Raw genomic sequence first — 20387 nt, 5'->3', positions numbered from 1 at the left:
TGGTGTCCCCAGGCAGGACAGGTGAGAGGAAGTGGGAGTGAGCAGGGATGGGGCCGCTGCTGCTGCCCCCTGCTGGCTGTCGGGGGCACAGACCGGGCCGAGCACGAGCTGCGGTGGGCAAGGGGGGCTTGGGCCAGGTGCGTGCCTCTGCCCAGGGAATCCCCTTTGTGGGACAGGCTACCCACTCCCCGGGTGGAAAGCTGAGGCGCCGTGCTGGCATCCTCCGCCGACACAGGGCACCCCGGGGCCCAGAGTCCAGCTGCTCCGCGGACAGCGGGCTGTGCCCTGCAGCAGCGCCTGGGCCCCGGGCGCACGGAGCAGGGCTGCCCGCTCCCGCTGACCCCCGCCCAGGCCGCCGGGCGGGGCGGGGCGGGGCCCGGACAGCTCTGATTTACAGCCCACGGGGCGTGCCGGAGCCTGCTGGCTCCCCTCGCCAGTTCTGGAGGAGCCCGGGCCGCGCCAGCATTCCGGGGCCACCTAAATCACTCGGCTGACAGGCAGCGGGCGAGGACGGCGGGGCGCTCCCCTCACCTGGCCAACCCTGCGACCCCCCCCGCCTGTCCAGCAGAGGATGAGGCTCCGAACCAGGCCATCCGGGCTCTCCGCTCCAACGCCCAGGCATCTGGAGCTGGGGCCGCGCGTGGGGCCTGGCTGTGTTTCCCGCACGCTGTTGTCTTTGGGGACAGGCCCGGAGCGGGGAATGCCCGCGCCTGCAGGCGGGCCGTCTCCACACCCGGGTGGGCCAGCGCACGCTCCCGCCCTGCCCACAGGCCGGCTGTGCACGGCCCCAGGGCCAGGCCTCCCCTCCTGGCGCCCTCCCACTTCTGCAGGGCCACGGCGGCGCCCTTGGCCTTGCTGGGAGCAGATCCAGGGCCGGGCTGGCGGCTGCGTGCGCGGGGCTTTCTTCTTTGGTTCCTCCCGATCCAGCCGGGGCGCTGGCCGCCGTGTGTGCCTGCCTCCCCACGGACGGACACGCACACGCACGCACACGCAGGTTTATTTCTAGAAGCGCCGCAGGCGGAGAGCTCACACCCTGGGTCTTGCGAACAGCTCCCAGCCCTCCAGCTGGCCCATCTTGACCAGGGCGGCCATGGTGCCCAGGTACACGCAGCCGGCGGCGCCAACCGCATAGCTGTGAGCTGTGAAAAGGGGGGCAAGGTCAGGCCTCTGGCAGCCCCGGCCCCGGAGCTGGACAGAGGCCGCGGGAGGACCCTCGTCCAAGGTGTGGTAGGCTTGGGGATTGAGTCAATCTTCCAGCAGGTGCAGGAGGGTCCTGGGGCGGGGGGGCATGCACAGGGCCCCCTCCTGCGGCAGGAACCCCAGGCTGCGAGGCCTCGTCCCACCCACACTGGCCAGGGCTGGGGAAAGGCAGGAGCCAGGCAGCGCCACAGCGTCCCCGGGGTCTGCGGCCACGAGCTCTCCTGCCGTGAAGGCCGGGGGCTTGCAGGGGCACACACTGGCGCACAGCACGACGGGGAGGCACAGGGGCCAGGCTCAGCCAGGTGTTCCCTCTGTGCCTGTCTGTCCCCGACAGGCCCTGGCGGGACGGCGGCAGCGCCCTGCTCCTCCGGTCATCTCTTGCCTCCCCAGGGCTACTGTCCCTGGCTGTCCCCTCCCCGAGCCTCCGTTCCTGGCCCCGTTGTGGGTGCTGGGAGAGGGAGGGAGTGCCAGGACTTCCACTTCCCGTCTGTGTTTACCAACCAGGGGCCTGGGCCACACTGTACACAAGAGGGCTGGAACAGCAAGGGGAGAGCCGACACGGCGGGGTGGGGGCGCATTCCAGCCAGAAGCAGAGCACACACAAAGGCCCTGAGGCAGAACCGAGGAGCTGGGGCTGGTGCAGGGCGAGGCCCGTGGGGCTGGGGCGGGGAGCGGCCCGTGGGGCTGGCGCGGGAGTGGCCCGTGGGGCTGGCGTGGGGAGAGGCCCGTGGGGCTGGGGCGGGGAGTGGCTCGTGGGGCTGGTGCGGGGTGAGGCCCGTGGCGCTGGGTCGGGGAGAGGCCCGTGGGGCTGGCGCGGGAGTGGCCCGTGGCGCTGGCGTGGGGAGAGGCCCGTGGGGCTGGGGCGGGGAGCGGCCCCTGGGGCTGGGGCTGGGGCGGGGCGAGGCCTGTGGCGCTGGGGCGGGGAGAGGCCCGTGGGGCTGGCGTGGGGCGAGGCCTGTGGCGCTGGCCCGGGGAGAGGCCCGTGGCGCTAGGGCCCGTGGCTGGCGGAGGGTGCTTTTGCCGTAGGGGCTGCTCTAGAAACCCTGGAGCTGTCGCAGCTGGGACAGAGGCGGGGTCAGCAGGGGTTGGGGGGTCCTCCCGCCGGGCTGGGGGCGGGCACTCACCGCGTGCTCCCAGGGTCAGGCCTCCGGCGCAGCCTCCGATGAAGTAGTTCAGGGGGTCGTCCGGCTTCTCGCGGACTTGGGCGCTGACGCACGAGGCGAGGCTGAACACGGCTCCGATGGCCGCTGTGGGGGAGCAGAGGGCCGGCACTGGGTCAGGCGCCCGGACGCCCCCGCCCCAGCCGTGGCCCTGGCTGTGTGCGGAGGGGGACGGAGGGACTGGGCCGGAAGTGCCCCGAGAAGCCCCGCCCCCGCGCACCTGCAGTGAACGTGTGGCGTCCGGCCCTCGCCACTCCCTCGAGGATGGTGCCTGGGGGCTTGAGCGCGAGGCTATAGGCGGAGAAGGCCAGGCCTGCCGGGAGGGGGAGACGGAGATGGTCGGAGGCTGCTCAGCCCTGGGCCCAGGGCTGGGGAGTGGCCGGGCGCCTCCCCTCCCTGGCTCCTCTCACCCACAGTCCCGGCCCGAGCAGGGCGCTGGACACCGGGGAGGGACCGGGGCCCCGGAGCCCCAGCAGCTCCACGCAGGCTCCCGGCTCCCATCAAAGGCTCCATTCTCCCGTGGGCCCGGGGCTGCCGGCCTAATCCTGCTTGGCAGTGCGCCCCTGCCCTTCCCCGGCGGCATTCCTGGGGCTGCCCACGCCTCCTCCGGCCCCTCCCGGCCCCCTCCCCGCTGGCGGCTCGGGCCTGGGCCCGTCCCTCGCACCTGGCTGCCTTGGCTGCGGCCCATGCCCGCCTAGCCTCGCCGCCCGGTCAGCGTGTCGCCCTGCCCCTGCCGTGCGCATGTGCAGCGCCCAGCGCGGGTGGGCAGTGAGGGCCATGTCCCAGCCCTGGTGAAGCCCCCACTCCCCCTGCCCCTAGCACGGCCCCACTGCTGGGGACCCGTCGGGCAGGTCAGCACATCCCAGGCGCCACGGTGCGACGGGTGGCCGTCGTCCCCTCACCCCCCCAGGGCCCCCGGAGCTGCCCGAGGTCGCCCAGCGGGTGCCCTGGAAGCCAGGAGGCTCTGGCTCAGCGCCGGCGCCTCCCCACTTCCCGGAACACACAGGCCTGGGGGGGCCGCCGGTGCCGGGAGTGAGATTAATTTTTATTTAAAAACAAATAGGGGGCCGGTGCTGTGGTGTAGTGGGTAAAGCTGCTGCCTGCAATGTTGGCATCCCATGTGGGCGCCGGTTCGAGTCCCGGCTGCTCCACTTTCGATCCAGCTCCCGGTGTGGCCTGGGAGAGCAGTGGAGGATGGCCCAGTGCTTGGGCCCCTGCACCCACGTGGGAGACCCGCATGGAGCTCCTGGCTTCGGCCTGGCCCAACCTCGGGCCACCTGGGGAGTGACCCAGCTGATGGAAGATTTAATACAAATTATTTATTTAAGAAGCAGAGAGAGAGAGAGAGACTCTGCCACCTGCTGGGTCACTCCACAAAGGCCCTCAAGGCCACGGTCAGGGCCGGCTCAGAAGCGGTCAGGAGGGTCTCCCCGAGGGAGGCGGGGGGAGCTCCAGGTTCCCAGCTGCCCCTGCGGCCCCCCAAGCTGGGCACTAGCAGGAGGCGGGGTCAGAACTGGAGCTAAGACTTGAAACGGGGCACTCGGGCGCGGCTCTCCAAACGGCGGCCTCACCACTGGGTCCCACGTCCACTCACCAGGAGGGGAAGCAGCTTCAGACCCCGCGGAGGGCTGCACTGCTCCCCACTGCCCAGGCGGGGACGCCGCGACCCAGGGATGTGGGAGCCACGGGGACAGTGCTCCGCAGCCTGCTGACCTCAGGAGGTGGACAGAGCCAGGCCTGCGTGTCCAGGGCTCCCCCAGGCCCCCCCCTCAGTCCCACCTGGGGGCCCCCCAGGCACCCCCAGTCCCACCCTGGGGGCTCCCCTAGGCCCCCCCAGTCCCACCCCGGGGCTCCCCCAGGCCCCCCCGCCCTCAGTCCCAGCCCAGCTCACACTCTCCCACATGACCCAGCCTGGAAGGATTCTGAGCGGGGGCCCCTTGACGACCACACCCCCGCTCACCTCCAAAGCCCTGCACTGGGAACGGACGACCTGGCATTGCCCCCCGAGACCCCAGGCCCGCCCAGGAGCCCCCACACCACCAGGTCTCCACTGGTCAGAGCTTTCGCGGCCCCGCCCCTCTCCTGCTGCCTCCCTGGCCTCCAAGCAGACGACCTCGACACATCCACTCACCCACCTGTGGGTCAGGCCCTGCGGGCCCACAGCGGCCTCATTCATTCATTCACCTATGGGTCAGGCCCTGAGGGACCACAGCGGCCTCATTCATTCATTCAGAAAGCCACTGTGTGCCCAGAGGTACCCCTCATCCATCCACCTGTCAGGTATTGAGCACCCACAGCTGCCCCACCCACCCATCCACCCATCCACTCCCTCCCAGGCCCTGTGTACCCACAGCTGCCCCCCCATCCACCCACCCCCTCGCAGGCCATGTGTACCCACAGCTGCCCCACCCACCCACCCACCCATCCACTCCCTCCCAGGCCCTGTGTACCCACAGCCCCCCACCCATCCACCCATCCACTCCCTCCCAGGCCCTGTGTACCCACAGCTGCCCCACCCATCCACCCACCCATCCATCCATTCCCTCCCAGGCCCTGTGTACCCACAGCTGCCCCACCCATCCACCCACCCCCTCGCAGGCCCTGTGTACCCACAGCTGCCCCACCCATCCACCCACCCATCCATCCATTCCCTCCCAGGCCCTGTGTACCCACAGCTGCCCCATCCATCCACCCACCCATCCACTCCCTCCCAGGCCCTGTGTACCCACAGCCCCCCAACCCATCCACCCACCCCCTCGCAGGCCCTGTGTACCCACAGCTGCCCCATCCATCCACCCATCCATTCACTCCCTCCCAGGCCCTGTGTACCCACAGCCCCCCAACCCATCCACCCACCCCCTCGCAGGCCCTGTGTACCCACAGCTGAACACCCATCCACCCATCCACTCCCTCCCAGGCCCTGTGTACCCACAGCTGCCCCATCCATCCATCCACCCATCCACTCCCTCCCAGGCCCTGTGTACCCACAGCTGCCCCACCCACCCACCCACCCATCCATCCACTCCCTCCCAGGCCCTGTGTACCCACAGCTGCCCCACCCATCCACCCACCCATCCACTCCCTCCCAGGCCCTGTGTACCCACAGCTGCCCCACCCATCCACCCACCCATCCACTCCCTCCCAGGCCCTGTGTACCCACAGCTGCCCCATCCATCCATCCACCCATCCACTCCCTCCCAGGCCCTGTGTACCCACAGCTGCCCCATCCATCCACCCACCCATCCACTCCCTCCCAGGCCCTGTGTACCCACAGCTGCCCCACCCATCCACCCACCCATCCACTCACTCCCAGGCCCTGTGTACCCACAGCTGCCCCATCCATCCATCCACCCATCCACTCCCTCCCAGGCCCTGTGTACCCACAGCTGCCCCACCCACCCACCCACCCATCCACTCCCTCCCAGGCCCTGTGTACCCACAGCTGCCCCATCCACCCATCCACTCCCTCCTAGGCCCTGTGTACCCACAGCTGCCCCACCCACCCATCCATCCATCCACTCCCTCCCAGGCCCTGTGTACCCACAGCTGCCCCATCCATCCATCCATCCATCCACTCCCTCCCAGGCCCTGTGTACCCACAGCTGCCCCATCCATCCATCCATCCATCCACTCCCTCCCAGGTCCTGTGTACCCACAGCTGCCCCACCCACCCACCCACCCATCCATCCACTCCCTCCCAGGCCCTGTGTACCCACAGCCCCCCAACCCATCCACCCACCCGCTCGCAGGCCCTGTGTACCCACAGCTGCCCCACCCATCCATCCATCCATCCACTCCCTCCCAGGCCCTGTGTACCCACAGCTGCCCCACCCACCCACCCACCCATCCATCCACTCCCTCCCAGGCCCTGTGTACCCACAGCCCCCCAACCCATCCACCCACCCCCTCGCAGGCCCTGTGTACCCACAGCTGCCCCACCCATCCATCCATCCATCCACTCCCTCCCAGGCCCTGTGTACCCACAGCTGCCGCACCCACCCACCCACCCATCCATCCACTCCCTCCCAGGCCCTGTGTACCCACAGCTGCCCCACCCACCCATCCATCCATCCACTCCCTCCCAGGCCCTGTGTACCCACAGCTGCCCCATCCATCCATCCATCCACTCCCTCCCAGGCCCTGTGTACCCACAACTGCCCCATCCACCCATCCATCCACTCCCTCCCAGGCCCTGTGTACCCACAGCTGCCCCACCCATCCATCCACCCATCCACTCCCTCCCAGGCCCTGTGTACCCACAGCTGCCCCACCCATCCACTCCCTCCCAGGCCCTGTGTACCCACAGCTGCCCCATCCATCCACTCCCTCCCAGGCCCTGTGTACCCACAGCTGCCCCACCCATCCATCCATCCACTCCCTCCCAGGCCCTGTGTACCCACAGCTGCCCCATCCATCCATCCACCCATCCACTCCCTCCCAGGCCCTGTGTACCCACAGCTGCCCCACCCATCCACTCCCTCCCAGGCCCTGTGTACCCACAGCTGCCCCACCCATCCATCCATCCATCCACTCCCTCCCAGGCCCTGTGTACCCACAGCTGCCCCATCCATCCATCCATCCATCCACTCCCTCCCAGGCCCTGTGTACCCACAGCTGCCCCACCCACCCACCCACCCATCCATCCACTCCCTCCCAGGCCCTGTGTACCCACAGCCCCCCAACCCATCCACCCATCCACTCCCTCCCAGGCCCTGTGTACCCACAGCTGCCCCACCCATCCATCCATCCATCCACTCCCTCCCAGGCCCTGTGTACCCACAGCTGCCCCATCCACCCATCCACTCCCTCCCAGGCCCTGTGTACCCACAGCTGCCCCATCCACCCACCCATCCACTCCCTCCCAGGCCCTGTGTACCCACAGCTGCCCCACCCACCCATCCACTCCCTCCCAGTCCCTGTGTACCCACAGCTGCCCCATCCACCCATCCACTCCCTCCCAGGCCCTGTGTACCCACAGCTGCCCCATCCATCCATCCATCCATCCACTCCCTCCCAGGCCCTGTGTACCCACAGCTGCCCCACCCACCCATCCACCCACCCCCTCGCAGGCCCTGTGTACCCACAGCTGCCCCACCCATCCATCCATCCATCCACTCCCTCCCAGGCCCTGTGTACCCACAGCTGCCCCACCCACCCATCCATCCATCCACTCCCTCCCAGGCCCTGTGTACCCACAGCTGCCCCACCCATCCACCCACCCCCTCGCAGGCCCTGTGTACCCACAGCTGCCCCACCCACCCATCCACCCACCCCCTCGCAGGCCCTGTGTACCCACAGCTGCCCCACCCACCCATCCATCCATCCACTCCCTCCCAGGCCCTGTGTACCCACAGCTGCCCCACCCACCCACCCACCCATCTATCCACTCCCTCCCAGGCCCTGTGTACCCACAGCTGCCCCACCCATCCACCCACCCATCCACTCCCTCCCAGGCCCTGTGTACCCACAGCTGCCCCACCCATCCACCCCCTCGCAGGCCCTGTGTACCCACAGCTGCCCCATCCATCCATCCACCCATCCACTCCCTCCCAGGCCCTGTGTACCCACAGCTGCCCCATCCATCCATCCACCCATCCACTCCCTCCCAGGCCCTGTGTACCTACAGCTGCCCCACCCACCCATCCACCCATCCACTCCCTCCCAGGCCCTGTGTACCCACAGCCCCCCCCCCCATCCAACCACCCCCTCGCAGGCCCTATGTACCCACAGCTGCCCCACCCACCCATCCACCCACCCCCTCGCAGGCCCTGTGTACCCACAGCTGCCCCACCCACCCATCCATCCATCCACTCCCTCCCAGGCCCTGTGTACCCACAGCTGCCCCACCCACCCACCCACCCATCTATCCACTCCCTCCCAGGCCCTGTGTACCCACAGCTGCCCCACCCATCCACCCACCCATCCACTCCCTCCCAGGCCCTGTGTACCCACAGCTGCCCCCCCCACCCATCCACCCATCCACTCCCTCCCAGGCCCTGTGTACCCACAGCCCCCCCCCCCCCATCCAACCACCCCCTCGCAGGCCCTGCGCCCTCAGAGCCAGGAAAGCTGGCGGGTCAGGCTCTCTGCCACCCAGAGGCACCCAAGCTTGGGGAAGCCGGACAGGAACCAAATCACCGCCCCCAGGAGAGTGTGGGAGGGTGGTCAGGGCAGGACCCCGAGAGGGGGCGGTGGTCAGGGCAGGACCCCGAGAGGGGGCGGTGGTCAGGGCAGGACCCCGAGTGTGTGTGTGTGTGGGTGGTCAGGGAGGAACCCTAGTGGGGAGCATGGGCGGTGGTCAGGGAGGACCCCGAGTGGGGGGGGGGGCTTGGGCGGTCGTCAGGGGAGGACCCCGAGTGTGGGGGGCGGTGGTCAGGGAGGACCCCGAGTGTGGGGGGCGGTGGTCAGGGAGGACCCCGAGTGTGGGGGGGCGGTGGTCAGGGCAGGACCCCGAGTGTGTGGGGGGAGGTGGTCAAGGAGGACCCCAAGTGTGTGTGTGGGGGCGGTGGTCAGGGAGGACCCCGAGTGTGGGGGGCGGTGGTCAGGGAGGACCCCGAGTGGGGGGGGGCGGTGGTCAAGGAGGACCCCGAGTGTGGGGGGGGGGCGGTGGTCAGGGAGGACCCCGAGTGTGGGGGGCGGTGGTCAGGGAGGACCCCGAGTGTGTGGGGGGCGGTGGTCAGGGAGGACCCCAAGTGTGTGTGTGGGGGCGGTGGTCAGGGAGGACCCCGAGTGTGGGGGGCGGTGGTCAGGGAGGACCCCGAGTGTGTGTGTGGGGGCGGTGGTCAGGGAGGACCCCCGAGGGATCCGGGGAAAGCGAGCGGCAGACCCAGGCTTTGCCCTGGCGGGATCCAGGGAAGCCAGGGAGCACCCCCAGCCTGCCCCCCGCCCGCTGCTCCACTTCCGGTCCGGCTCCCTGCGGAGGCGCCTGGGAGGCCGCAGTGACCGCCTGCACCCACGGGGGGACCTCCGGGCCCCCCCAGAGCCCTCAGCAACTCACCCTGCGATGACCCCCGCCCCTGGGTGAGGCCCCCGGGGCAGGTCCACGGAGACCGGGGCCAGTCTTCAGCGGCGGACCCCAACCCACGGAGCGGGCCCGCAGCGCCGCAGACCCCCGAGGCAGGGTCGTGGGGCCCCTCCGGCTCGCTCAGGCCTCACCACGCAGCGCCCCAGACCCCCAAGGACCTCAGCCACCCGGGAACTGCACGGCCCCGGGGGACGCCCCCACGCCGCCCCACGACCCCCTCGGGCCTCCCCCAGGCCCCGGCCCCGCACGGACCCCCGGTGGCCAGGCTGCGCCCTCCAGCCCCGCAGAGCCCCCGCGGGTCTCCACGGCCGCCCAGGACCCCGAGACGACCACGCGCCACCGTGCGGGACCCCGCCCGCCGGCCCAGGCGCGTGCTCACCCGCGGCGCCGCCGATGCCGGTGCTGGCGTAGGCCTTGCGGTGGCAGTCGGTGCCATCGGGGACGTCCGCGTACTGACTCAGGAGCCTCCGCGCCATGGCCCCGCGCGCCCAAGGACAGCGGCCGCCGGCTCTCGCGAGACTTCCCGGGCGGCGCGCGCAGCCTTCCGGGAGGCGGGCACGGCAACAAGCGCGCAACTTTATTGAGAGCCGTGGACACGAACACAAGTCGCGCGCCCACGCGGCAGAGGCTGGGCGTGAGGGAGCCGCGCGCGCACCGCCCGACTGATTGATGCCCCGAGGTGGACGGCGACCAGCGAAGACAGGTTTCGCCGTCGCTCTTCTGCGGTTCCTAGGTACTGACAGAGGCGGGCCTAAGCTGGGGGCGGAACTGAGACAGCTGGACGCCTATCCCCGTGCCCCGACGAGGCCCGCTTCCTCCTGATAGGGTGGAGCCGTAATCTAGGGGCGGGGGCACGGCGGCGATGTGTCCAATCGCAGCGCCAGAACCTGCGTGGGGCGTGGTCACACCGCTTAGCCAGCCCCTACGCCGAAATCCACCGCGTGCCACTATTTGGGGGCGGGGCCAGCATCAGAGGTGGGGCTTAACGGGAAACTGACCAATCCCAGAGCGAGGATGTGAGCAGGACGCGGCCTGTGCCCAACCTGCTGCTTGTGTCAGCTCTGGGCAGCGTGAAGTCTGCGCTTGGCTTGGGGGCGTGGTCAGAACTGGAGGGGTAACCCGATAGGGCCTGGGTCAGTCCGGTACGGGTCGTCAGGAGGCGTGGCCGAGCCTGGAAAGCGAGCGTGGTCAGACCAATCCTGGCGTAGCAGGGCGGGGCCCGGAGCGAAGGGGCGGACCTATCCGATCGTCAAGCCTGAGCTGAGCGAGCAATGGGAGGACGAGGCCCACGAGGGGGCGTTGCCCTTCAGGGCCTTGACCAACCGGGGCCCGAGCGGCCTTGGGGGCGGGGCTTCAGGGGCGGTCGCGTGGACCGGGGCTGGCGGGGCCGCAGCCAATGGCGCCGCGGCCCCGAGGGGCGTGGCCCTCGAGCGGGCGGGCCTTGTGCCGGTTCCGGGCCGCCCGGGGGCGTGTCCGGGCCCGGACCGCGGCCGGGGCCATGTCGGCGCCGCCCGCGCTGCAGATCCGCGAGGCGAACGCGCACCTGGCGGCCGTGCACAGGCGCGCGGCGGAGCTGGAGGCGCGGCTGGACGCGGCGGAGCGCACGGTGCGCGCCCAGGCCGAGCGCCTGGCCCGCCACGACCAGCAGCTGCGCGCCGCCCTGGACGAACTGGGCGGCGCCAAAGACCGGTGAGGCCCGGGCGCGGCCAGGTGGACTTCTTGGAGGAGGTGGGCAGAGGCTGGGAAAGGAGGAAGGGCAGGGGCAACCGTGCGCATTGCCTTGGCGGCCCGACTGCCGGTGGGGTCGCACGCACGCACCAGGAGCCTCGGGTCGGCCACCGCTGAGCACCGTGGGCGTGCACAGGTGTGTGCGGCTAACTGTAGACAAGGCCGTCCTGGAACCGGTCCGGGGCAGCGCGGGCGCAGGGGGGCACAGGGTCGTGTCAGCACAGAGGAGATCCCGCACCCGCTGGCTCGCTCCCCAGATGCCCACAGCAGCCAGGGTTGGGCCAGCCTGGAGCTCCCTCCAGGTCTCCCACGTGGATGGCGGGGACCCCAGCACCTGCTGCATATGCCTGTCTGAGCCCCTGCAGAGCTCTCCGCCCTCCAGCTGGGAGGCAGGCTGTGGTGGGGGTGCACCGGGAAGGCTTCCTGGAGGCGGCGGCTCCGGGCAGCCAGAGACTAGGGGGCAGTGCTGAGGGCCGCTCAGCCTGGGCGGCTGAACCGACGGAGATGGACCCGTGGCTCTGGAGGCTGGAAGTCCGGGGTTGGGGTACGCAGTCAAGGGCTCAACGTGGGCATTCTGGGGAGATTCATGCAGTCCCCGGTAGGGGCAGCCCCAGGGGGGTCCCGCCGCTGCAGGGCTGGGGCAGGGAGGGGCGGCCCCCTGACCCCGCCCTCTGGTCTGTCCCCAGCGAGATCGCCGCTCTGCGGGAGCAGCTGCTGACCGCCGAGGCCGCAGTGCGCCAGAGAGACGAGCTCATCCGCCAGCTGCAGCCCCGGGCCGAGCTGCTGCAGGACATCTGTCGGCGCCGGCCGCCGCTGGCCGCGCTGCTGGCCGCCCTGGCCGAAGCCGAGCGCCTGGGGCCCCTGCCGGCCGGCGACCCTGCCGGGCCCGGCCCGCCCCTTGCCAACAGCGCTGGGGAGGAGCCGGCCGGCGGGCACCTGCAGCCTGCGGTGTTCGGGACCACGGTGTGAGCTCCGGAGCGCGGGGAGGAGGCTGCGGCCGGGGAGCCACAGCCCCGGCGAGCGCCAGGACCGACGGCTGAAAGGCCGCTCCAAATGGGGCGCAGCGGCTCACCGCACGGGTTTAGCCCGGTTTGATCTTACCTTTTCATCCCAGACCGGAACTGGGAGCCTCAAAGCTCGTGCCGTCTCTGTCTGGTTCGTTTTTCGCCGTGGACGCGTTTCCCCCGACGCCTGTCCTCCCGTCTCTAACCCCGACTGGAGAGCAGGCAGCCAGGCTGCCCAGGGAAACGCTCGCGTTACCTCTCCTCGCTGGTGCCGGCCCCAGGGCCTTTGCACAGGACCTTCTCCCGAGCCTCACCTGGAGCCCGTCGTACTCCCCGCTGCACTCCCTGCTGGCCTCTTTCATGGTCAGAGTGTGAGCTCCACATGGACAGTTTTTGTCTCGTTCTGCTTGTCACCAGTGCCTGTCACAGCCCGGGAGCCCCGGCAGGCCTGGGGGGTGGGGGGCCCTGGAGGGAGCCAGAGCCCCCCAGGACATCCCACGAGGCGCCCTGGGCCAACCTAGCGTTGCAGCCAGCACCCAGCTCCCTCGGGTATCCCCTAGAGAGTCTATTTTTTCATTCCTCGTTTTTACAACCGTCCCTCCTGGCCCGACATGGGGGGGGGGGGGGAAGGCGAGAACCCATGCCTTCCAGTGCGTGGCCTGGCCTTGTCACTCAGGGAGTCGTCACGCCAGGAACTGCCCCAGGGAAGGGCAGCTGCCACCCAGCCTCGCCCCCAGTGCAGGAACAATGGCCCCATTCTCCCCTCTGGATGAGTGCGGTGGGGGCTATATGTGCTCTGAAATAAACCGGATGCCTTCTCAGCCTGGGTCCTCGGCCTTCCTTCCCTGCCCGGGGGCCTGCTGGGTGGCCAGGCACAGGTGTGCAGCCACCTCCCACTCTGGAGTTCCTGGGGCAATTCCTAGCCCGCCCCACCCCCGATGCTGGGGACAGAGACCACAGTGGGGCGGGGCTCTCGTCACCCACGTACCAGGCCGGAGCACCTGGCCTTGGCTCCGGACTGCAGCTTCTGTGGGCACAGGCCCACGTGCGGCCTGGCCCGAGTTCCCAACCCGCAGCTGCAGGCCTAGCCCCTGGCCCTGTCGGCCTGCTCTCACACCAACAACTCAAACAGCAGTCAATGAGGCTGTGGCCCACACGAGCAGTCCAGAACGCCACACCTCGCGCCGTGGGGCCAGGGTGCACCGTGCAGATAAGCCCACCCCGCACCCTCAGCGCTTCTCTGAGGTCGCCGTCGATCAGGTGTCTCCAGGGGGAAGTGTCAGTGTGGCTACGTCAGCCATGCTTTGGGCGGTGCACCGGGCCCTATGGCTGCTACGGGTTGGTCTGTACTGGCCAACGGTCATTTCTGGCAACATGGCTGCGCGGTGTCCAAGGTGTGGGCTCCTAAGTGCGGGAACCCACCGGTCACAGCCAGTGGTGGCCTCGGTCCCTCTCAGCTTGTGTCAGGGGCCAGGGCCCCTCCTCACTAGCTGAGGACCAACCCCCAGCAGCGCCCCTGTCTTGGTCTGCGTCTGCTGCCAGGAACACAGGACTGCGGGCTGCAGGGCTTCCAGAGAAACCTTTATTTTAGCTCACGGCTCCGGTCCAAGGTCGCAGGGCTGCCTCTGGCCAGGGCTTCTCGCTGGCGGTGGCAAGGCGGTGCCAGGCATCCACGGCCAAAGGCGGGGAGTGTGCAAGAGACCCCACTTCAGACAGTCTACAGGCCCACGGACCGCAAGACCGGATGGACTGAGTACATGCCAGGACACCACCCCAGAGGCCTCTGGCCCTAACGGGGCTGACAGCGCAGCCTGCTCCCCAGGGGACAAGCCACATTCAAACCGCAGCAGGGCCCCAGGCCTGGGTCATCCCCAGCCCCAGCAATTCTGTTGGCCCTGGCTTTGGCCGAGCCTGCTCTGGGTTGCGGCAGGAATCGGGTCTTGAGCCTCCCGAGTCCCCGCAGGGCTGTGGCTGAGAAGGGGTGCCCCGCTCTGGCCCAGGTGTGGGCGCCACAGCACCGAGTGGGCAGGGGCCCAGGGGACAGCACAGCCCTGTTGCTCTTGGCCCCGCCCTCCACTCAGGCACAGCCTTACAGTCCCCAGAGCAACATCCCTTAGCAACGGTCACACCAGACAGAGGACCCAGTGAGCGCCGGGCAGAGCAGGCAGGACTGCCGGACACACACAGGCCAGGTGAGCAGGCAACGGCCGGTCAGCTGGGGGTGGAGAGGCACCCAGCCCCTGGCCTGGCCCCAACCTGGCCCCCCCCCAGCCGCCCACAAAGCCCTGACCCAGCATGGACACTGCAGACGCCAGTGTGGAGAAGCTCCGGGCACAGTGCTGGCCTGAGGGGCTGCAGGCGTCCAGGGCCTGGCCAGGTGAGCGGCCCCGTCCCAGCCCCAGCCCCAGCGACCACCATCCGACCATGTCTCCTGACCGCCAGGTTTTTCCGCCGCCTGGACCGGGATGGGAGCTGATCCCTGGATGCGGCGGAGCTCCGGCAGGGCCTGGCCAGGCGGGGGCTGGCCCTGGACGAGGCCGAGGCCCAGTGTGTGCAGATGCTGGGACCGTGACGGCAGCGGGACGCTGGACCTGGAGTTCTCGCGGGCGCTGCGGGTGAGCGCACCTCCTGTCCCCAAGGGCCCCGCTGGAGCGGCGGGGACTCTGCCACCTCCTGACCAGCTCACTGCCTTCCCCACGCCCCAGCCGCCCATGTCCCAGGCCCGGGAGGCAGTCATTGCCGCCGCCTTTGCCAAGCTGGACCGCAGTGGGGACGGCGTGGTGACCTTGGGTGAGCTCCGCGGGGTGTACAGTGGCCGCGACCACCCCAAGGCGCGCAGCGGGGAGCGGACAGAGGACGAGTGCTGCGCCACTTCCTGGCCAACTGTGACTCCTCGGAGAAGGCCGGGGGCCCCTCACAGCCTGTCTGCCGACAGGTCACACTGGCCGAGTTCCAGGACTACTACAGCGGCCTGAGCGCGTCCGTGGACACAGACGGAGTTCGTGGCCATGATGACCAGCGCCTGGCAGCTGTGAGCAGCGCTCCGGCTTGGCTGTTGCCAGCCCAGGGCCCTCCCATCCCCGTGCCTCACTGGGCCGAGGCAGGGCCCGACCCGGGGGTGGGGGTGGGGGTGTGTGGCCTGAGGCTGCAGAGCCGGCAGGACCAGGCCTCCTGCTGGGCCACCAGGGGAGCTGGAACAGGACCCCAGGGAGAGGGGCGCCCCTGCGTGCCCTTTCCCTGCTCCTGACGCTCTGCCTGGAGGCGGCCCGGGCCGCCCCTGGGGCACGCGGGAGGCCAGGGTGTAGTGACGCGTTTAATGCAGTTCCCAAACACATTGCACCTGCAACCTTACATAAATGTTTCCGACACATGGGCACCGTCTGCTTGTCACTAGCAGAGAAACGGGGCTGACCTCCGGGGGGCGGCTGCCGTGGCCCTGGCTCAGGCTTGCTGGGGGCTGGGGCAGTGAGGGTGGGAGACCTCCTGACTCCCACGCCTGGGCACCTCCTCTGCCTCCCCAGTGTGCTGTGTCCGTGGGGTGGCCTGTTGTCTGCGGCCAGGCCCCCCCACCCAGGAAGGCCTGGCTGGGGTCCTCTGCCTCTCAAGAGGCCCCCAGCACCAGAAAGGCTCGGGAGCCGTGACGTCCAGGGCCGGGCAGGGCCCCAGTGCCTGACGCCGGGGTTGGGGGAGGGGGCGGGGCCCCGTGGGCACTGTCTAGGCCAAGGCCAGACGCACGCCCAAGCCCTCAGCACCCTGTGACGCAGCCTGGAGAAGCCTGGGTGGGGCCCGCGTGAGCCCCAGAGCCCCGCCCCCACACGAGGACAGGGACGTCAGGGAGCTGGGTGTGCCCCACGCACGAGAACATCTTCATCCAAAACACCAAAAACAAAGCCTTTGAAAATAAAAAAACGTAAGATCTGTAAAATATAAACCCCAAATCAGAAGATGGGAACGGGAAATAAAGATAGTAGTAACGAAACGTCCACCAGGCCCAGTGTGGACACTCCTGTGCACAGAGCGCGCGGCCGCTCCCCAGGCCCGCCCCCGGCGGCGGGGGAGGAAGGAGGCGGCCCCGCCCAGAGAGAAGCCGTGCGAGTCTAATGTGCCGTTTCAATTCAGGGAGGCTCTTTTGTTTGCTCATCAATATGATGAGGGCTCACGTCCCCAACCACAGTCAGGCAGCTCCCGAGTCTGCTGGGACCGGGACGCGCAGCTCCACCGCCTGGCGTGCTGCTTGCGGGGAGGGCGGCCGGCGGACAGACGGCCACAGCAGCAGCCTTGCGCACGGAGCACTCCCGGCCGCTATGTGCTCCCGGTCGTCTGGCCCTGGCCTTCGTCGCCGGCGCCTGTGGAGGCAGCGTGCTCAGCTTGGCCGACACGGAGCCCAGCCCGCGCCCAGGCCGCCCGCCCCCGGCCCCACCCCGCTCACCGTCCTCGTCGCTGTCGTCCTCGTGGGCGGGGGCGGCCCCCGGCTCGGGGGCAGGCGCCCTGGCCTCCTGCTCCTGCTCCACTCGGCTGCGCAGGGCCAGGACGCGGTGGTGCAGGGCCGCATACAGCTGGCCTGTGTCCTTGGAGCTGGCCTGGGGGGGCAGGGCGCTGTGAGGGCCGCTCGCGGCACCCCAGCGCGGACGGCCGCTCTCTTCGCGAATGGATGCCGTCCCCATCCCAGGCAGCCGGGGCCAGGGCTTAGGAAGAGGGGGCCACACAGCTCACACGACAGGGGGACACGAGACACAGCGCCAGGTCCCAGCCACGTCTCTGGGTCAGCGAGGGTGGCTGATGACAGGCCTGTGTCGCCTGGTGAGGGCCCAGGCCCCCGGGAAGAGCATCCCTGTGCCCCCCCACCTCCACCCTGGGGCCCAGGCGCACCGAGATCAGGAAGACCTTGACGCCCTGGTCCTCGGTGTCCATGGCCGTGATGCGGACGCTCTTCTCGCTGGCCTTGTCGATCTGCATCTGGGCCCACAGCTTGGTGTTGAGGATCAGCCGCAGGCTGCCCTGGGTCCGCATGACTGCAATGGATGGGCTGCTCAGCGCGGCCGCCGTGGCCCGGGCACGGCTCGGCCAGGCAAGGCCTCTCCCCCAGGCCCCTGGCGGCCCGGCAGCTGCACAGGCGGCCTCCGGTTCATGGGGGGCTGCCTGGTCCCCACGGGCAGGCGGACACTCGATGTGGACACAGCGCTCTGGGTGTGTGACGAGAACGTCACCACGGCAGCGGACCGCCTCCAAGCCCCGCCCCGCTCTCCGGTTTTCTTGGGAGAAGACAGAAAAGCTGACGGAGGGGGCTCCCGCCAAGAGACGGGCAGACGGCTTGGAGCAGCTGCCTCTCTGGAGCTGGCTCAGTGCAGCTTCCTGCCGGCCTGGCTGGGCCTCACGGCCGCGGCTCCTCGTGCCCACCTCCAAGGCCTGTGAGGGCCGCGAGGGCAGGGCTGGGCTGCAGGCTCGAGGCTCCCCACACCCTCCCTTCACACACAGGAAGGAGAAACGTGGGCCAGCACAGGGGTGCAGCACCTAAAGCTGCTGCCTGCGACGCCAGCATTGCGTATGGGCGCTGGCTCCAGTCCTGGCTGCTCCACTTCAGATCCAGCTCCCTGCTGATGTGCTCAAGCGCTTGGGCCCCTGCACCCCTGTGGGAGACCCAGGGGAAGCTCGTGGCTCCCGGCTTCAGACTGGGCTAACTCCAGCGATTGTGGCCATTCGGGGAGCGAAGCAGGGGACAGAAGCTCTGTCTCACGCCCTCCTTCCCTCCCTCCTTTTCCCTCTCTGTAACTCTTTCAAAAAATATTTAAAAATAAGTACAATTTTGTTTGAAAAGAGGAGAAACAAAGGGAGAGGATGTCCTGGGTGGGGCGACTGTGGACAGCGTGGAGGGACGGTCCTCGGCCCTGCTCTGGTCTCAGGGATGCCGCAGGGTGTGAGTGTGTAAGAACAGCACGCCAGCGGGGGTCGGGGCGGGGGGAGCCGCTGCCGGGCAAACCCCCCGTTGCCATGAAGGCCTGAGCACGCTCTGACTTGGACAGGGACAAAGCCGAGTGTGGGCACCGGCCGGGCGCAGGCCCCTCGCCTGTCTCCTCCCGGCAGGTGCCACGAGGCTCGCTTTGTCAGGTTTCCCTGCTCCCAGGGCCCCGGGACCATTACCCACAGTGGTAACAAAGCACCAGGAGGAGGGTGAGCCCATCAGCGGGCGGCGGAGGACTCGGGAGAAGCTCTTGAAAAAACAGCCCTTATCTTAAAGAAAACCTTCGGGCACAAGGCCAGGCTCACAGCCAGCCAGCGAGAGCAGCGGCCTCAGTGACAGGCCCCCATGCAGGACGGAGGGCGACCCCTGCGCGAGCGGAGGTCTCTGTGAAGGGGCCGCCCTGGACAAGGGACTGCTGCCTCTTCCTTCTACCACGGAGCTGCCACTGGTCTCAGCAAAGTGAGCTTCCAAGTTGACAGACTTCCCTCGGCACGGAGAGTCCTGGAAGGGCGAGGGGCAGCACGGCCTCCCTCAAGCCCCCCCCCCGGCCCCCCTGCCCACCTCCTGGAGGCGGGAGCAGCCCAGCCGCCACAGCTCACCCAGTCGGGACTGGAGCGTCCCATCATCAGCCGACGCCATGTCGTTGAGCCTGAGCAGTCCCCGGCCTCTCTCCACCCACGACTGCGAGGTCTTGTCGAAGACAAACAGCTTACACTGGATCTACAAGACACAGAGGGGCCCTCGGGGTGAGCGGGGGCCCGGCGTCTCTCCTCCTGAGCTGCCTGCACCACCAGGGCAGCCCCTTGCTCTGGGCTGGTTTCTCTATCCTGCCACGGTAAACGACAGCCATGAGAGACACAAGGTACAATCACAGCAAGACCACGTCACAGCCACCGGACGCTGGGTGAGGAAGGGCTGGGGGCCACGGGCCCAGCAGGGGGACAGGGAGTCACCACCCGGCTCAGGAAGTCCACCCACAGACACGAAAAGCACTTCCGAAGAGGCCGACGCCACGGGCACAGCCACACGAGGCAGACCCCACTCGGCCAGGTGGAGCACTGTGGAGACACCCTGCGGACGTCTCAGGGGAGACAGTGCGGGACTCCACTGCAGGACTGTCACAACAGGGCCAGGCCCCGACAGGAGGCTTTGTGGTGAGCAGGGGCTGGAGTGACTGCTGCGGGGACCGGTGGGGCAGCTTCTGGGTGCCGAGAGTGTGCCGAGGGCCGCACAACCGAGAGCACAGTGGGACCCACTGCACTGGGCGGACGGCGTGCACGCGGGCCAAGCCTCCGCTTCCGATCTGACTTCCTGTTGGTGTGCACCCTGCGGGGCAGAGGGCACGGGCCCTGCACCCTGGAGTGTGGGCATTTGGGGAGTAACCAGCGGGTGGGAGCTCTCTCCGTCACACACACACACACACACACACAGTAACCAGTGGGTGGGAGCTCTCTCTCCGTCACACACACACACACACACACACAGAGTAACCAGTGGGTGGGAGCTCTCTCTCCGTCACACACACACACACACACACAGAGTAACCAGTGGGTGGGAGCTCTCTCCGTCACACACACACACACACACACACAGTAACCAGCGGGTGGGAGCTCTCTCCGTCACACACACACACACACAGTAACCAGCGGGTGGGAGCTCTCACACACACACACACACACATTTCACAGAAATGGATACTTTAAAACACAGCCATGTGCATGCAGAGGGGAGATGGGGGCGGGCAGTAGGACCCTTCCCGGGGACAGCTGTGAATGCCAGGGCGAGCGGAGTGCCGGTCCTGTTCCTATGGTAGTGTTACCCCCCCCCCCCCCCCCCCCGCCCCGAGCAGGCCTCAGAACACAGCTCCTGGCCCGGGGCCACGGCCAGGGGCCAGGGGCCGGCCGCACAGCCCTCACCTGTAGCACGTTGCTCTCCGCCTCCTCCCCGGTGATGACTTCCACTTTTTCCAACAAACACTTCCGCGCCGTGGCCTTGGTGTAGGCCGCTGCCGACTCGGCCAGGGACTCTGAAATGTCATTGACTAAACAAGACCCACTCCTTATTCATGAGGGCAGGCCACGCAGGGGCCAGGAGGCTGACTCTGGCCTGGAGGACCGGACGAGCAGTCTGGACAGGCCCCCACACCCCCGTCACCCAGCCTGAGCCTCTGCAGGGAGGCGCTGCATCTCCAGGTCCCCATTCGGCAGAGGACAGTGGGAGACTCTCCCGAGGGACAGGCAGGAGGAGGGTGCTGGCTGCTCCACAGCCCTCCCTGGCGCTGCCAAGGGCCGTGGGGCTCGCACACTTGTGAA

The 20387-nt window shown here is 68.9% G+C and overlaps 4 protein-coding genes across 9 annotated transcripts in view; 2 read left to right on the top strand and 2 right to left on the bottom strand.

Moving 5' to 3' along the window:
- Positions 1–981: 981 nt before the first annotated feature.
- On the bottom strand, positions 982–9907 carry NDUFA11 (NADH:ubiquinone oxidoreductase subunit A11). The gene is made up of 4 exons (XM_062178662.1): positions 9764–9907; positions 2581–2673; positions 2325–2447; positions 982–1139 (listed from the first exon to the last, which is right to left on the bottom strand). Exons 1-4 carry the CDS (start codon positions 9858–9860, stop codon positions 1027–1029), a joined length of 426 nt encoding a protein of 141 aa, XP_062034646.1. The 5' UTR covers positions 9861–9907; the 3' UTR covers positions 982–1026.
- Positions 9908–10882: 975 nt separating this feature from the next.
- Positions 10883–13066, top strand: VMAC (vimentin type intermediate filament associated coiled-coil protein). Its single transcript, XM_062178822.1, has 2 exons — positions 10883–11073; positions 11799–13066. The coding sequence occupies exons 1-2, from the start codon at positions 10883–10885 to the stop codon at positions 12079–12081; spliced, it is 474 nt and encodes a 157-aa protein (XP_062034806.1). The 3' UTR covers positions 12082–13066.
- Positions 13067–14027: 961 nt separating this feature from the next.
- CAPS (calcyphosine) lies at positions 14028–15151 on the top strand. Its single transcript, XM_062178811.1, is given in 7 exon segments — positions 14028–14454; positions 14457–14493; positions 14559–14663; positions 14665–14731; positions 14822–14975; positions 14978–15110; positions 15112–15151. Coding segments are annotated over 7 exon segments (579 nt in total). The 5' UTR covers positions 14028–14411.
- A 117-nt stretch (positions 15152–15268) lies between these two features.
- RANBP3 (RAN binding protein 3) overlaps positions 15269–20387 on the bottom strand; it is a 48159-nt gene continuing 43040 nt past the window's right edge. For 2 of the 6 annotated variants that reach the window (XM_062178807.1, XM_062178805.1), the window contains exons 13-17: positions 19992–20116; positions 18675–18795; positions 16986–17128; positions 16546–16696; positions 15269–16462 (exon numbers count right to left, since the gene is read on the bottom strand). In XM_062178807.1, the coding sequence (XP_062034791.1) occupies positions 16419–16462; positions 16546–16696; positions 16986–17128; positions 18675–18795; positions 19992–20116 (584 nt within the window). In that variant the 3' untranslated portion in view covers positions 15269–16418. The remainder of the gene's footprint in view (positions 16463–16545; positions 16697–16985; positions 17129–18674; positions 18796–19991; positions 20117–20387) is intronic. The other 4 variants (XM_062178806.1, XM_062178808.1, XM_062178809.1 and 1 more) reach the window with 4 other exon arrangements.

The sequence above is a fragment of the Lepus europaeus genome, chromosome 20 (assembly GCF_033115175.1).
Source record: "Lepus europaeus isolate LE1 chromosome 20, mLepTim1.pri, whole genome shotgun sequence".
Taxonomy (NCBI): Eukaryota; Metazoa; Chordata; class Mammalia; order Lagomorpha; family Leporidae; genus Lepus; species Lepus europaeus.
Note: the sequence above shows the minus strand (reverse complement) of the source record. Positions and strands in the feature narration are given on the sequence as shown.